Consider the following 14,433-nt stretch of genomic DNA (forward strand, 5'->3'; position numbering starts at 1 on the left):
ACCTCCTCTGAAGAAATTGTGCCAAGAAAACCCCCATGATAAGGTTGCCATAAGTTGGACATGACTTGAAGGCATACAATAACAATCAAATACAGGAGATCTTTAATATATATATGAGTTTATTAATACCAACAAATTATTCACATCCTATCTCAAAGTGTCCTCAACTATTAACTAACCCTCGTATACATACATAATATTTATTTTGTATATTTCCCCCTCATGCCTCCCTAGGAATGGTGTTTCCTTTTTAATTTTTTTTCTCTCATGTGGAAGATCATTTTCACAGTTTTACATTCTTGTACCCCTTCCAAATGTAGGAGATCTAGGAAATAGGCTCTCCTGCTTAAAAGGGAGGGGAGATATATATACAGAGGGGCCTTGATATCTGCTGGGATTTGGTTACAGGACCCTCCATGGATACGAAAATCCGTGGATGCTCAAGTCCCATTAAATTCAATGGCATAGTGAAACAGTGTCCCCGATATAAAATAGCAAGATCAAGCTTTGCTTTTTGGACTATATATATAGTCCAATATGGAATATGGAATCTTTTCAAGCCATGGGTGGTTGAATCCATTAATAAAGAACCTGTAGATATAAGGGGCTGTCTGTATATATATTAAATTGGTTGAGAGAACTCAGAATATGAAGGACTGAAATTGGAGGGGGGTGGCGGCACTAGTGCAAGCTTCTGATGGTGCCAAAATCCAAGGAGCATGTTGTGAATATTTTGTGAGAGAGAGGCCCCACTGCTTGCGCTCTCGGAGGAAGCACAGAAAGTAACCTGAGCAGCTTGTGAGCTGCTGAGTTGAGCAAAATCCCATGAAGGGAGGGAGATGCTGTCTTAGGGAAGGCATGCTTTTCTTGCAAAATGGAATAAGGGAAGCAACCCTTCTTTGAATGGCTTCCTTCGCTGTCAATAGAGCTTGGAAAGTTACCTTTTTTAAAAAGTCCTTTATTCTTTTACTCATAACAGTGATTGAAAAGTAACCTGTTTCTCTTAATCTTTGCAGTGATTAAACAAGTAATGTGTCACATTCCTTGTTTCACTGCTCATTACTTCCCTTTTTGAGGACAGTGGGCCCTTGGTATCTACTGGGTTTGGTTCCAGGATCTTCCATGAATGCCAAAATCCATGGATGTTCAAGTCTTATTAAATACAACGCCATAGTGAGATGGTGTCCCTTATATAAAATAGCAAAATCAAGGTTTGTTTTTTGGAATTTATATATATTTGGAATATTTTCAAGCCATGGATGGTTGAACCCATGGATAAAGAATTAGTAGATATGGGGGCCTGACTGTACAGATACCTCCATGGGTTGGTAAGAGAATTAGAGCCTCATGCTATGATACACTTACAAATTCTACTTTTCAGTATGGTTTTCCCCAAGTCACTTTTAGAAAAATGGCTTTAAATTGACTACCTTCAAGTCGTAAAACAAGAAAAAATCATATCAAATTACCTATCTTAAATGCCCTCAAAGTAACTTTTGAAAGCAACTAGAAATTATTTGTCACAATTGAGAGTGATTTGCTCTTATTCATATGTTGCATTTGAAATATGTTTCCCGCCCCACTCTTCTTGCCCCAAAGTAACTACACTTGTATCTCCACAGTCACTGGGGTTAGGGCACAGGATCCCCATGAATGTGGAAAAACTGTGAAATAACAAAAACACACTGTTTTTACCTGAAAGAACACCTCTCTAGGAATCTCTAGGTCCTCCAGTGCAACTCTGTGGTCAACAACTGCCAGTCATTGACCACAGAATTGCTCTAGTGGAGTGTGCTATCTAGGAATCTCTAGGTCCTTCAATGCAACTTTCGGCTACAGTTGACCACAGAGTTGCACTGGAGGACCTAGATATGCCTAGAGAGAACATATTAACAAAATCCATGAACAATCAAATCCGCAAAAGCCAAAGCCACAAATGTGGGAGGAAACTAATGTAGTTATTGCTAACTCTGTTGCTTATGCCTAGTCACTTCAAATTTTGGCTGAGACTGGCATTGTGAAAAGAGGAGTCAGGGGCAAGAACGATACAAAATAAAACAGTATAAAAAGAAGGGGACAAAGGGGGGGAAACAGGAGTCTTGTGTCACTTTTCAGACAAATGGATTTATTTTAGTGGCACTTTACAACCAGTTACTTCACAAAAGAGCATGAATGTGTTACATAGTGACTGTGGCACAAGTGTGATAGTTTTTTTGTGGGGCTTTCGGGCTACGTGTCCATGTTCTGGAAGAGTTTATTCCTGGTGTTTCGCCAGCATCTGTGGCTGGCATGGAAGTGAGTGGGGTATACATTGGGCCTTTTGCATATGTGGGGGAATCTGTTCTGGACCCCCTCCCCAAGTATGGCAAAAAAATGTGGGACCTCAAGTCCTGTTGATTCCTATGGGTGTGCGCGCCACATGGTGTGTACTGCAGGCGTGTGCACCATTTTAACTCCCCTGAGTAGCTGTGAGCAGAAGCTTAAATCTGTGTATGCCAAGCCTGCCTATGACGCGGGTGTACTGTACATTGGTCCAATAGAGATTAACATGTAAATCACTTTCTCTCAACCTAGGTTCACACAGTGTGTGTGTGTGTGTGTGTGTGTGTGTATATATATATATTCATATACACAAACACCCCACTTACCTCCATGCCAGCATTCTCTGAAGACGCCAGCCACAGATGCTGGCAAAACATCAGGAATAAACCTTTCCAGAACATGGCCACATGGGCTGAAAAACCCACAAAAAACTATGGATTCTGGCTGTGAAAGCCTTCGACTTCACACACAAGTGTGAAGTGGTGTGATCCTGTGTTGTAAGGGTTTGAGTTTTGGAAACTCTGGAAAGCCACTGTGGCGTAGTGGTTTGAGGATTGGACTAGACTCTGGAGACCAGGGTTTGATTCCCAGCTTGGCCAGGAAAGGTCTGGGGCAAGTCACACTCTCTCAGCCTCAGAGGGCAGCCAAGGCAAGCCTCCTCTGAACAAATCTTGCCAAGAAAACCCTGCCATGAGTGGGAGCTGATAACGCCAACATGAGTGGGGCATGATAACAACACCAACAACCTGTGTGTGTCCAATAACACCCAAACAATGATACCTTTATGGGGCCAACCCAAATGCACAATTATATATTGCAAGGTTTCAAAGTCACATATTGGCTTCTGGAGAAAGAAATGGAAGATGCTAGTCCTAGGCCTGCATTTTGCCGTTTCTGGTCTTGGTTCAGATGGTAAGGAGGGCTATCTGCAGGCTGGCACCTCTCCCTTTTTTGGCCATGGGGTCACTGGGAGATTTTCAAAGTCAAGGAAACTATGTGCATTTCCAATTCAAAGAAGATGTTTCCTTGGAATCCAGCTTGTCTCCTTCCTTTGTGAAGCCACAGGCTCCTACTGTAGGTAGAGGACACTGGATTTCTCATGAAGTCTTCCTCATGTTTGGCATCAGGAAAACTTTTAGGTGTTGTAGAGAAAGAAAAAGAGGAGCACCCCTCTTTCCTCCCAAAGAAGGAGGAGGAGGAGGAGAAAAGGGCGGGAAAGAAAGAGTTAAAGGCCTTTTGCCTGCGCTGCTGAAATGTGAGCGTCCCTCCTTCCAAGCTCTGCCTCTCCCTCTTTTCAATCTCTGCTCTGCTGCTGCGCCCAGAAGAAAGGAGGCAGGCGGCTGGGCAGCAGCAGAAGCAGCAGCAGCAGCAGCAGGGAAGAGGAGGAGGAGGAGGAGGAGGGAGGGAGGGAGGGAGGAAGACGAGGGCTGGGAGGTGGAGGGTCTCCAGCTCCAGACTCAGACCTAGGAAGGCAGGCAGGCAGATATGTGGGGTAAGTAAGGTGGAGATTCTTCCAGTCGAGACCCAGACCTGGGAAGGAAGGAAAGAGGGTAACTAAGGTGGAAGTTTTCCAGGTTGAGACCCACAGACCTTAGCAGGCAGACAAGAAAGAAAGAAAGAAAGAAAGAAAGAAAGAGGGAAAGAAGGAAGGGAGGGAGGGAGGGAGGGAGGGAGGGAGGGGTGAATAAGTGGGATAGTAAAGTGGAGGTTATCTAAGTCCAGACCCACAGACCTAGGAAGGAAAGAAGGAAGGAAGGAAGGAAGAAAGAAAGAAAGAAAGAAAGAAAGAAAGAAAGGGGGGCATTAGTGTGGTGGTAAGGTGGAGGTTCTCCAGGTCGAGACTCAGACCTAGGAAGGAAGGAAGGAAGGGGCCCATATATGGGGTAAGTAAGGTGGAGGTTATCCAAGTCGAGACCCACAGACCTTAGCAGGCAGACAAGAAAGAAAGAAAGAAAGAAAGAAAGAAAGAAAGAAAGAAACGGTTGAATAAGTGGGATAGTAAAGTGGAGGTTCTCCAGGTTGAGACCCACAGACCTTAGAAGGAAGGGAGGGAATAAGGGGGCAGTAAGGGAGAAGTTCTCCAGATCAAGACCTTGATCAAGGAAGGAAGGAAGGAAGGAAGGAAAGAAAGAAAGAAAGAAAGAAAGAAAGGGGCATATGTGGGGCAAGTAAGGTGGAGATTCTCCAGGTCGAGACAGGCAAGAAAGAAAGAAAGAAAGAAAGAAAGGGTTAATAAGGGGCATAGTAAGGTGACACAGATCAAGGAAGGAAAGAAAGGGGGGAATAAGTAGGCCAGCAAGGGGAAGGTTCTCCAGGTCCAGACCTTGGAAGGAAGGAAGGAAGGAAGGAAGGAAGGAAGGAAGGAAGGAAGGGGATTCAGTGGAGGTAAAGTGGAGGTTCTCCAAGTCAAGGAGCTTTCCTCTCAGCCATGATTTGTGGCAAATGGAAAAAGTCCCGCTCGGAAAGCCACCGCCGGGGCCGCCACCGTCACCACCAGCAGCAACAGCAACCATCACAACAACACCACCACCACCAAGAAGAGCACCCAGTCTCTGCCCAGGCTTATGGAGGAGCTGTTGCATCTGCTGCCAAGCTTTCTGGACACCGCGCCTTTAAGAAACTGGGTAAGGTGCCACAACTTACTACAGTTGCCAGAATTCCATAGCATGGACTCCTGGCAGTTCATGTGGGGTCAAAGCAGTTTGTTTCTCCAGTGTGGACACAGCCCAAAAGATTCCCTGCCCTCCGCTACTCTGCTTAGATCCTGTAAATGTATAACCATGGCCTCCTTAATAGAGTCCATCCATTTTGCATGTGGCCTTCCTCTCTTTCTACTTCCCTCTACCTTTCCTAGCATTGTTATCTTTTCTAATGAGTAACTCTTTTTCATGATGTGGCCAAAGTTTGACAGCCTCATTTGGATCATCTTGGCTTCCAGGGAGATTTCAGGCTCCATCTGTTCTAGGACCCATTTGTGTGTCTTTTTTGGTTGTCCACAGTTATGCTCAGCACTCTTCTTGAATCATCCCGGCGCTTAAAAAGGAACAGCAGGGCTAAACACCAAAGTGGGAAAAGGGGGTGTCTGAGAAGATGCAGAGCGCCCTTCCTTTGTCTGTGCTGTCCAAGCAGATCAGAGTCTCCATACAGAGCCTGGAGAGGTTACTTTTTGGAGGATTACTACTCCCAGAAACTCCCCGACTGTTTGCTGGCTAGGAGATACTTCCAGTTGTGGTCCAACAATGTCAACTCACCCAAATTCTGCTTCTTATAGGAAGCAGAAGAGGAAACATAACTCCCAAGGAAAGGATACAGGACTTAATTTATGTCAAGGTTCTGCATGCCAGGATTTTCACCTTAAGGCAGGGAAGTAATTAGTAATAAACTAGTTTTTAAAAACTAATATAGTTTGATATTATCGTATTTGCATAATAAGAGTATGCATTGCTTTTCAAATGCATATGTGTCTTACTGTAAAAACCTTGAGGCACCAAGAGCATAAAAAATAAATCATGGTGAATAGTATACAGATAGGAATGATTTGGAAGGTTCCTTTTTGTTTGACTTTTCTGGGCCTAGGCAGAGATAGGGGATTTGTGGTTCTCCAGATGTGACTGGACTACAGTTTCCATCATCCCTAACCATTCACTGTGCTTGCTGGGGCTGATCAGATTTGCAGTCTAACAGCAGCTGTAGGGTTGCCAATTCCCCACCGTAGCCATCATAACACATGATGAACAATACTAACTTCTTCAACTGTGCACAAGTGAACTTTAGTGAAGGAGATTTAATACAACTTTGTTTTTTGCAGTAGAGATTAAAAGTTTTGTTTGCCAAGGAGAACTCTTGTTTTCCTGAATAGAGAATTGTGCTTGCTGTGGAGGCCCCAACTTCAGTTTAGTACACACAGCTTGCATCCAGAAACAATTATGTCTCTTTTGCAGATCTTTGGTAACCAGGTGCAGTGATAAAAGACTAACCTTCCTTGCAAGAAACATCTTTGTATGTTTCTGAATAACATTGTTATTCAGGTATAGAAGCTCAATTGGGTGGAGAGTATGGGGTGGGATTAACATTCAGCAATTTAATAAAGGATGGGTAATCCAGTTACATAAACCCTAGTACAGGGGTGGGTCAGTTGTAGTTTTCCAGATATTGTTGGATTGCATCTCCCACCAGGCCTAGCCGACATAGCTAATGGCAAGGGATGCTGGGAGCTCAGTTAACAATATTTAGAGAGTTACAGTTACCCAGCCCTCCTAATGCGTTGCATTAAAATTAAAATTGTCTCTTGAAAGAAGATATTTTAGTTGGTTTTGACTACATTCCCACACTGTGTTAGCTTAGAGTAAGGCCCATTCGATTCAGTGGGACTTCTTTGAGAAGGCACATATAGTATTGCTCTGTCATCTCAAACAATTTGTTTTTTTCCAAATAGTCTGTTTGATTGCATGAAATATGTTGCTTAAGTTTAAAATGTATTAACTACTTGTCCATTAAAAATGGATGGGAATCATGCAACTGTTCAGATGTTGCTGGACTGCAGCTCCCAGAATTTCACACCATTGGTTATGTTGAGAAGGGCTGCTGTGAACTGCAAATCCAACAACAACTGGAAGACTGCACTGTTCCCACCCCGATTAAAAAGGTTTTTGAGATGATATATATATCATATGATATTCACAATTAAACCTTGGTGCCTGTCTGAGGAACTTGAAGGAATTGTAAGAAACTAATGAAGAAACTGCTTCGTAGCAGAAGGAATTTTTTAGTATTTTTAGTATTTTCAAAACCCTTATTCTAGCAGAATTCCAGAGACAGAGGATTAATAAAATTGAGCAGTGTGACTAGTGTGGGATGAAAAGAAAGCTGATGTGGCAAGGCTGCTAAGACCTATACATCAGCAGCCTATTAATTTGGGAGTGGAAAACATGCAGACCTCCAGATGTTGTTAGAGTTCGGTTGTTGTCACCTCTCAGCATTGGCTAGTATAATGTGCATGTGTTCTAGGACCAATAACTATAACTAACTTCAACTGTAAAATAGAATAAGTGTAAAATGAGTCCACCAAATGTATCTGAGGAAGTAGACTTAAGAGCTCGAACAGATAGGCCAAAATAAAGTCACTTCGGGTCACTTTGGAGGTGTGCTGTTTAAATGATGCATGCGTCCTAAGAGGCCAGAAGCCGTGCCAAAGCCATGCTCCTGTCAGCTGTGGCACAGCTTCAGGCCTCTTAGGACGCATGCATCATTTAAACAGCATGCCTCCAGAGTGACCTGAAGCAGCTTTATTTTGGCCTGTCTATACAGGCCCTTAAGTCTGTGAAAGCTCATGCTACCAACTTCTTTCTTTCAGTTAGTCTCAAAGATGCTACAAGATCTCACTACATATCATAAATATAAAAGTCCTAGTTCACACCTTGATTCTGCCATGAACTCATCGCCTTTGACTGGCTTATTTTGCAGACTTGGTGCCCAGCAGGGATGTGGAATCTGTGGACCTCCAAAATGTTGCTGGACTTCAACTCTCATAATCTCTCACCATTGCCCTTGTTGACTGAGGATGATGGAAAGTGAAATGTTGCAACTTTGAAGGGCAAGTTCCCCACCTCTTGCATTAGGAGGGGTTATAGGTGTTCCCTCCAAGTCCCATTTATTCGCCTGTGTGTGTTTTATGCCTTGAACTTCCACCACTGAGATAGATAGGTGTGTGTGTGAGTGGGAAGGTCAATCCTGGCAAAGCCAGAAAATGACACTATGCCCTTCTCCAGTGACATTGCAAGCTATAGGCCCTTCATGTATGCTGTTGTTGTTGTGTGCCTTCAAGTCATTTCTGACTTATGATGACCCTATTACAGGGTTTTCTTGGCAAGAGTTGTTTAGAAGGGGGTTGCTTTTGCCTTCCTCTGAGACTGCTAGAATGTCACCTGCCCAAGGTCACCCTGTAGGTTTCCATAGCTGAGTTGTGATTCGAACCCTGGTGTCCAGAGTCACAGTCCAACACTCAAACCACTACACCATGCTGGAACTCTCTCCCCTTCTCTAGTTAAATAATTACCTACATTATAGGAAGGAAGCATTTTGAACATTCAAATCAGTGTGTAAGTACAAATATTATTAAGATGACAGTGATGTTATTCAAATATTTGCCCATCGGTTAAGATAACAATTCACGGTAATTTTCTCAATAAGTATCTAAAGTATTAGTGAGACGGTGACAGGATTTCACAAAGCTTGCTGTCATAATTTATCAGGAAGCTTTCTTTTCTTTCTGTCATAAGAGTGTTCCTTTTCTGCTGCAGTGTTTCCTTTCATATAGGTCCTTATACTTCCTCTAATGCAAGAGAAACGGTTTAAGGGCCTGGTGAACTTTCTCTGTCCTTCTAAAGTGTTTCAAGGTACTGTATTTCATCCCATCCCTTTTGCACTAGCTGTTCCATGAAACATAGGCACAAGAATGTCTGTCTGTGTAACTTTAACTGTATGTTAAATTTGCACAGACAGATATTCTTGAGCATATGTTTCATGGGACAAAACTGCAAAAGGGATGGAATGAAATATAGTACCTTGTATTTTGGTCACTTCTTTAATATATGGTTAAAGTATGTTAACCAATGAAGTTTTAGAAACTTCAGGAGAGGCCTTTCTCTTGGTTTCACAACCCACACAGGGAGATGAAGTGAAGACACACAGGAGAGAGCCTTCTTGGTGGCTGCTCCCAGGCTGGGAATTCCCTCTCCTTGGAAGTTCAGTCGGTCCCCTTTCTGTTCTCTTTCCACAGGCAGGTAAAGACCTTTTTATTTAGGTCCCAGAATCCTCTGACTCTTCACTCATTATGGTAGAAAGTCTCTTAATGGAATATGTCATGCTTTTATATTTTCTTCTATGATTTAAATATGTTTTAAACTGTGTTTGCTTAATCTTTTTAACAGATTTGTTTATTTAATTTTTAAAAACATTCATATTAATAAGATTTCAGATGTACTTTGCTTTAATTTGTTGTAAACTGCCTTAGGTCTTATGCTGGGAAAAAGGCAGGATATAAATTAAATAAATAATAAACACAAAATCATTGCAGTTCTGTTGAACTACAGTGACCCAAAATACCTGAGTTAGGGCCGAAACAGATGGCCCTGAAGGAGTGGCAACCACATGCCATAGCCCTGATCTGGCTTTATGCTGGCCCAAAAAGAAGTGGCAAAAAGCTGCTCCTTTTTGAGTTGGCCAAAAGCCGGCTTTTCCGCTGTCTTTGCAGCTTGTGGTTGCCACCAGAGTGCTACAAAGTTGCCTGCCGTGTGGTTGGATGGACGGCTTCACAGTGGCTTCTTGCTGGCTTGGGGGCATGTGTCATCTAAATGGCATGCCCCCAAGCCACCAGGAAGCTGCCACAAAGGGGCCATCTATTTCACCCTTTAGTAGTCCTAGATTCAAACTATGTTTTAGAATAGATGGAGTTGTAGATGAAGTTGAGGATTTGTATGTTTTATACTGTTGTGTTGCTGGCTGGAAACGCACAGTATCCTTTTTTTGCGAGCTTAAGGTATCTTCAAAGTGAGATGGTTGTTTGCAGTGTATATATAAAGACCACACCTTTATTTGTGTTGAAATAGCTTTTTGTATTGCTTCAGAAGCCTGACAAATGTATATGACCAGTGGGGAAAGCAGGACAATAGAAAAGTGACTCCTTCCTGGAAAGTGAAGCTTCCCTCAAGATGTTTAAACTTTCCCTTAAAACATGAGTGGGCAACCTTTTTAGCCCTGAAGCCTGCATACTAGGTGGTGTATATACACATTGTTATTGTTGCGTGCCTTCAGGTAGTTTCTAACTTATGGCGACCCTAAGGCAACCCTATCATAGTGTTTTCTGGGGCTGAGAGTATGTGAGTCACCCAAGGTCACCCACTGGGTTTCCATGGCTAAGCGGAGAATCAAACTGTGGTCTTCCAAGGTTGTAATCCAGTGCTCAGAGAACTACATCACACTGGCTCTCTGTAACACGTATTAAAGTGGAAATCATGTATCCATCACAATGCCCAGCAGCCCTAGTTAAGATAGCTAGGGGAGAAAAATGTGGGAGTCCTTGTCTAATAATGTTTGGAGGGTTGCATTATTTCTACTGCTGTTCTGCATGTGCTGGCACACACAGACAGATCTGTGTACACACATACAGGGAAGGGATCACTGGGGATCATGTCAACAAGCCTAAAGGGATCTCTGCTTCCCTGCTGTCACAGGTGGCATGGAGGCAACAGTCCTGTCTGGTTTAGGGTCACAGCGACTGAGGGAGGTTTAAGCCTCCTCCTTTCTACAAGGCAGTCTTGATGAGGATCTGTCCTTGCCATTAAGTACATGCAGCCACCTCTGGTGGCTGATACCTGGGAGTGGGCATGGAGCAGTGGCAAGGGAGCACAGAGCCGAGTGCATCAGGTGGCATGTACTGACACCCATAAACTAAACTCAGTTGTGGCCAGAGCATGCCATTTTCACACTACATATTCCAGTGGCCACACTGGCTAGTGAATTCTGGGACCTGTAGACCAGAAAAATAAGATTTCCAAGCTTGGGTTGATGGAAGACTCTGTCAGTGTTGATAAACAATGTCAGAATAACATTTTCCACTCTTATATAGAACAGTTCACCGGCTGGATTGTACGAGGGAGATGGGTGGACCTCTTTCAGATTCCTGTAGGACTCATTATAGATTCTGGAATGGGGAGTAGAGGGTTTTGAGCCCCTGCCCCTGACTAGGCTGCAGGAGGTAAGCCCACCCCAAAATGATCTGATAAATTTGGATCACCAAGACTCCTATGTAGGTGATGACCAAACTCATCTTTATTTTGCTGTTGTTTTCATGGTAGTCAGATTGTTACCAGCTTCAATGAAGGGGATGATGATGATGATAAACTTATTAATGATACAGACAGGCCAAAATAAAGCTGCTTCGAGTCATTTTGCAGGTATGGTGTTTAAATGATACATGCGTCGTAATAGTTCAGAAGCTGCACCAAAGCCACGCTCCTGTCCTAAGGACTGGAGTGCAGCTTTGGTGCAGCTTCCAGACTCTTAGGACGCATGCATCATTGAAACACCATACCTCCAAAGTGACCTGAAGCAGCTTTATTTTGGCCTGTCTGTATAGGGCCAAAGTCTTTTTTTTTAAAATGTAATGTCTGTTTTTTGGGTCGTTGAACTAAATCCCAATACAGGTTTGTTTGGGGATATGCCAATTATACTTTTAAAGAACATTATAAGAATCTTGCTGGATTGGACTATCCAGTCTAACATCCTGTTCTCACAGTGGCCAGATGTGTGAGACTGCATGGGGAGGTGGTGAGGAGGTGGGAGAAACAGCAAGAAAAAAAAGTCTGGCACTAAAGATGAATGTAATAAAACAGTAAAGAGTCTTGTGGATAAGACTAACTGATTTTAGCATGAGTTTTTGTGCATTGCAATTCTGTGCCTTAGATTCAAGAAATATAATCTTAAAACCTCAGGTATATATTGCACAGGACATATATTTGAAGAGAGAGTATCAAAATGAAATTGGATGTGAAAAATGATAATTATATTATTAATTCTGTCCATAAACATTTAGCCCAAACATCCTGGCAATGAGTAAGGCTGTTAATACATGATAAGCATCTGCTATCCGAAACAAACCTCTGCTCAACAGTTTATTGCTACTGAAGTAGTAAAACAAGATGTGTTTTAAAGAAAGTGTTTGATTTGTTCTGCTGTACTGAAGCCAAGGTAGCCTATTGCGTCTTGTTGACTTATTAGCATTTAGTTGTACACAAAACTGTTTTGGTAACTAATCTATTTAATACTTTGTTATAAACAGTGCAATAACTGTTAAACTAATTTGGCCCTGGACTTTTCTTGCTTGTGGCAGCCTGACCAGATGCCAGTTTTTGCTACTGGTCAGTGTGTGACTGACTGATCTCTCTGTTTTCCTCCACAACTTTGTCTACTGATATGGTAGCAGTGGTGATCATGCATCTTTTAGTGTTGTATGTGAGGATCAGCCTTTCACTCTAGTGTGTAGCTTGGCTCAGGTGCTTGAGTTAGGCCTGGTACAGACGATCCATAAGCGGCGATATTAGGGCTCGACTGAGGCCAGAAGAGATCCCCCTAAAAACAGAGGGGCGATTGTATATATAAATTCTAACTATATTGAACATCATACAAAAAAAATGTCTATGTTTTTAAAATGGATAATTCTAACACATCTAGTCAAGGAGCCTTATTGCATGGGAAAAGAAAATGGAATAGAGGCAGAGTGTAGTGTCTTTCTCTGTGCCTTGCCACCTGACATTGTAGTGCTTCAGTTCTCTTCCCATGGGAGACAGTTTTAAAAGTGCATCTTTAGTCTAGCTGGAAAAATCCATGCAATGAAAGAGATGCTTTTATGACCTTCTCCTGCAGGAAGAGAACTGAAGTTTTATGACATCATGCGGTAAAGGCACGGAGAAAGGCACTACTCTCCAGCTCTGTTTCCACTCTCTTTTGTGTAATAAGGCCAAGGAATATTGGAGTCCATTAGAAAATTGTTATTTCAGTCCTTACCACATTGCCTATTACCAAGTACATGAATTAATTATCTGATGTGATAACTAAAATATGTGATGCATGCCCCTACCTTGCTTTACAGAGATCCCCATGAGCCAGTAATTTCATCTTCATTCTATCCAAACAGAGATCAATTTTCATCACTGGCTAGCACTCTGTCATATTTCAGTTCTTGGTATGTTCTTCCAGGAGGTCAGTTTATCAATTTCAAATAAATACTTAAATTAAATAAAAGACTGTTGTAGGAAGAATTGATTTAGCCTGTCCTATAGAGTAAGAATATACTACATCAAGTTGCCTGGATTAAATATAACCCTCTGTGAGTTTGTATCTGATATGAACATTTCCATTCAGCTCTGTTTTCAAGTCGCAAGGCTGCATGTGTCTGTTAATTCAATGGTTCCAAACCTTGCATCCCTATAGGTGGTTGAACTACAACTTCCAGATTCCTTTATCATTAGCCATGCGGCTTAAGCATAACTGAAGAAATGACATTGCTATTACTGTATTTGCTGTCAAGTTGATTTCAACATATAGTGATTCTATGAATGAGAGACTGTTACGATTCCTGGTCATCAACTGCCCTGCACCGGTCTTGCAAGTTCAGGGCAACAGCTTCCTTGAATGAATCAGTCCATCTGTACTGTGGTTTCCCTCTTTTCCTGCTTCCTTTCACATTACCAAGCATGATTGTATTTCCTAATGAATTGTGTCACCTGATGATATATCCAGAGCGTCACAGCCTGACATTGGGAACCGTTCATTCATTTTCATCTGGTGGGGCAAGACCCACAAGTGGGTAATTTGTCAGGCCAAGGATAATCATATAAGTGGTGTCACAATTATGCTTAGTTTGGGTTTTGTTCTTTGTTTTCAGAAGAAGGATTAAGTAGAAAAAGTGTTTGAAGCTACAGTTGATTGTTAGTTTCAGTTAGAGTGGATGGGTTGAACTGGTAGAACTTCCATAATTACTGGCTTACTAAGGTATCATTGATTCAATTGGTGTACTCTAACTGGGACTGGGAATAGAATTTGAATTGTGGTGGGAATCATCTGGTCCTCCAGATATTCCTGAACTGCAACTCCTAGCATTCCTCATCTTTGGCTATGCTGATCAAAGCTAATAGAAAAGCAGGAAATACAAATAAAAATAATAATAATTATTATTAGTCCCACAGCAAGTGGAAGATACATAGACCCTATCCCTGATCTAAGGCCAATATGGACAGGTGCAGAGTAGATCTTCTGTACCTTTCACATTTGTGTAGAAGACAAAATTTGGACTGATACAACCTTACATAAAAGGGGGAGAAGGAAGAGCATTTGATACAATTTCTCTCCCAGAATCCCCCTGTCAATATGGCCACTTGGCATTGCACTCGGAAAAAAGTAACCTTTTCCAAGAGCTAGGCGTATATGATAACAAACTGAAAATATGTCCCAGGTTAGAATTTGATTCCCAAGTTGAAGACTATTTTAGTTGACATTTCCAGAGAATACCAAAACAACCCCAGGTGTGTACTGACACACCACCATATGCTGAAT

General features: G+C 42.3%; 1 protein-coding gene across 2 annotated transcripts in view; it reads left to right on the forward strand.

The window, feature by feature from the left end:
- Window positions 1-4,010: 4,010 nt before the first annotated feature.
- The window catches only part of LOC149309244 (1-phosphatidylinositol 4,5-bisphosphate phosphodiesterase delta-3-like), a 63,963-nt gene continuing 53,540 nt past the window's right edge, over window positions 4,011-14,433 (forward strand). For both annotated transcript variants that reach the window (XM_089532034.1, XM_089532035.1), the window contains exon 1: window positions 4,011-4,946. In XM_089532034.1, the coding sequence (XP_089388160.1) occupies window positions 4,751-4,946 (196 nt within the window). In that variant the 5' untranslated portion in view covers window positions 4,011-4,750. The remainder of the gene's footprint in view (window positions 4,947-14,433) is intronic.

Source organism: Sceloporus occidentalis, unplaced genomic scaffold (genome assembly GCF_023333645.1).
Source record: "Sceloporus occidentalis isolate IW3139 unplaced genomic scaffold, rSceOcc1.0.p SCAF_7, whole genome shotgun sequence".
Taxonomy (NCBI): Eukaryota; Metazoa; Chordata; class Lepidosauria; order Squamata; family Phrynosomatidae; genus Sceloporus; species Sceloporus occidentalis.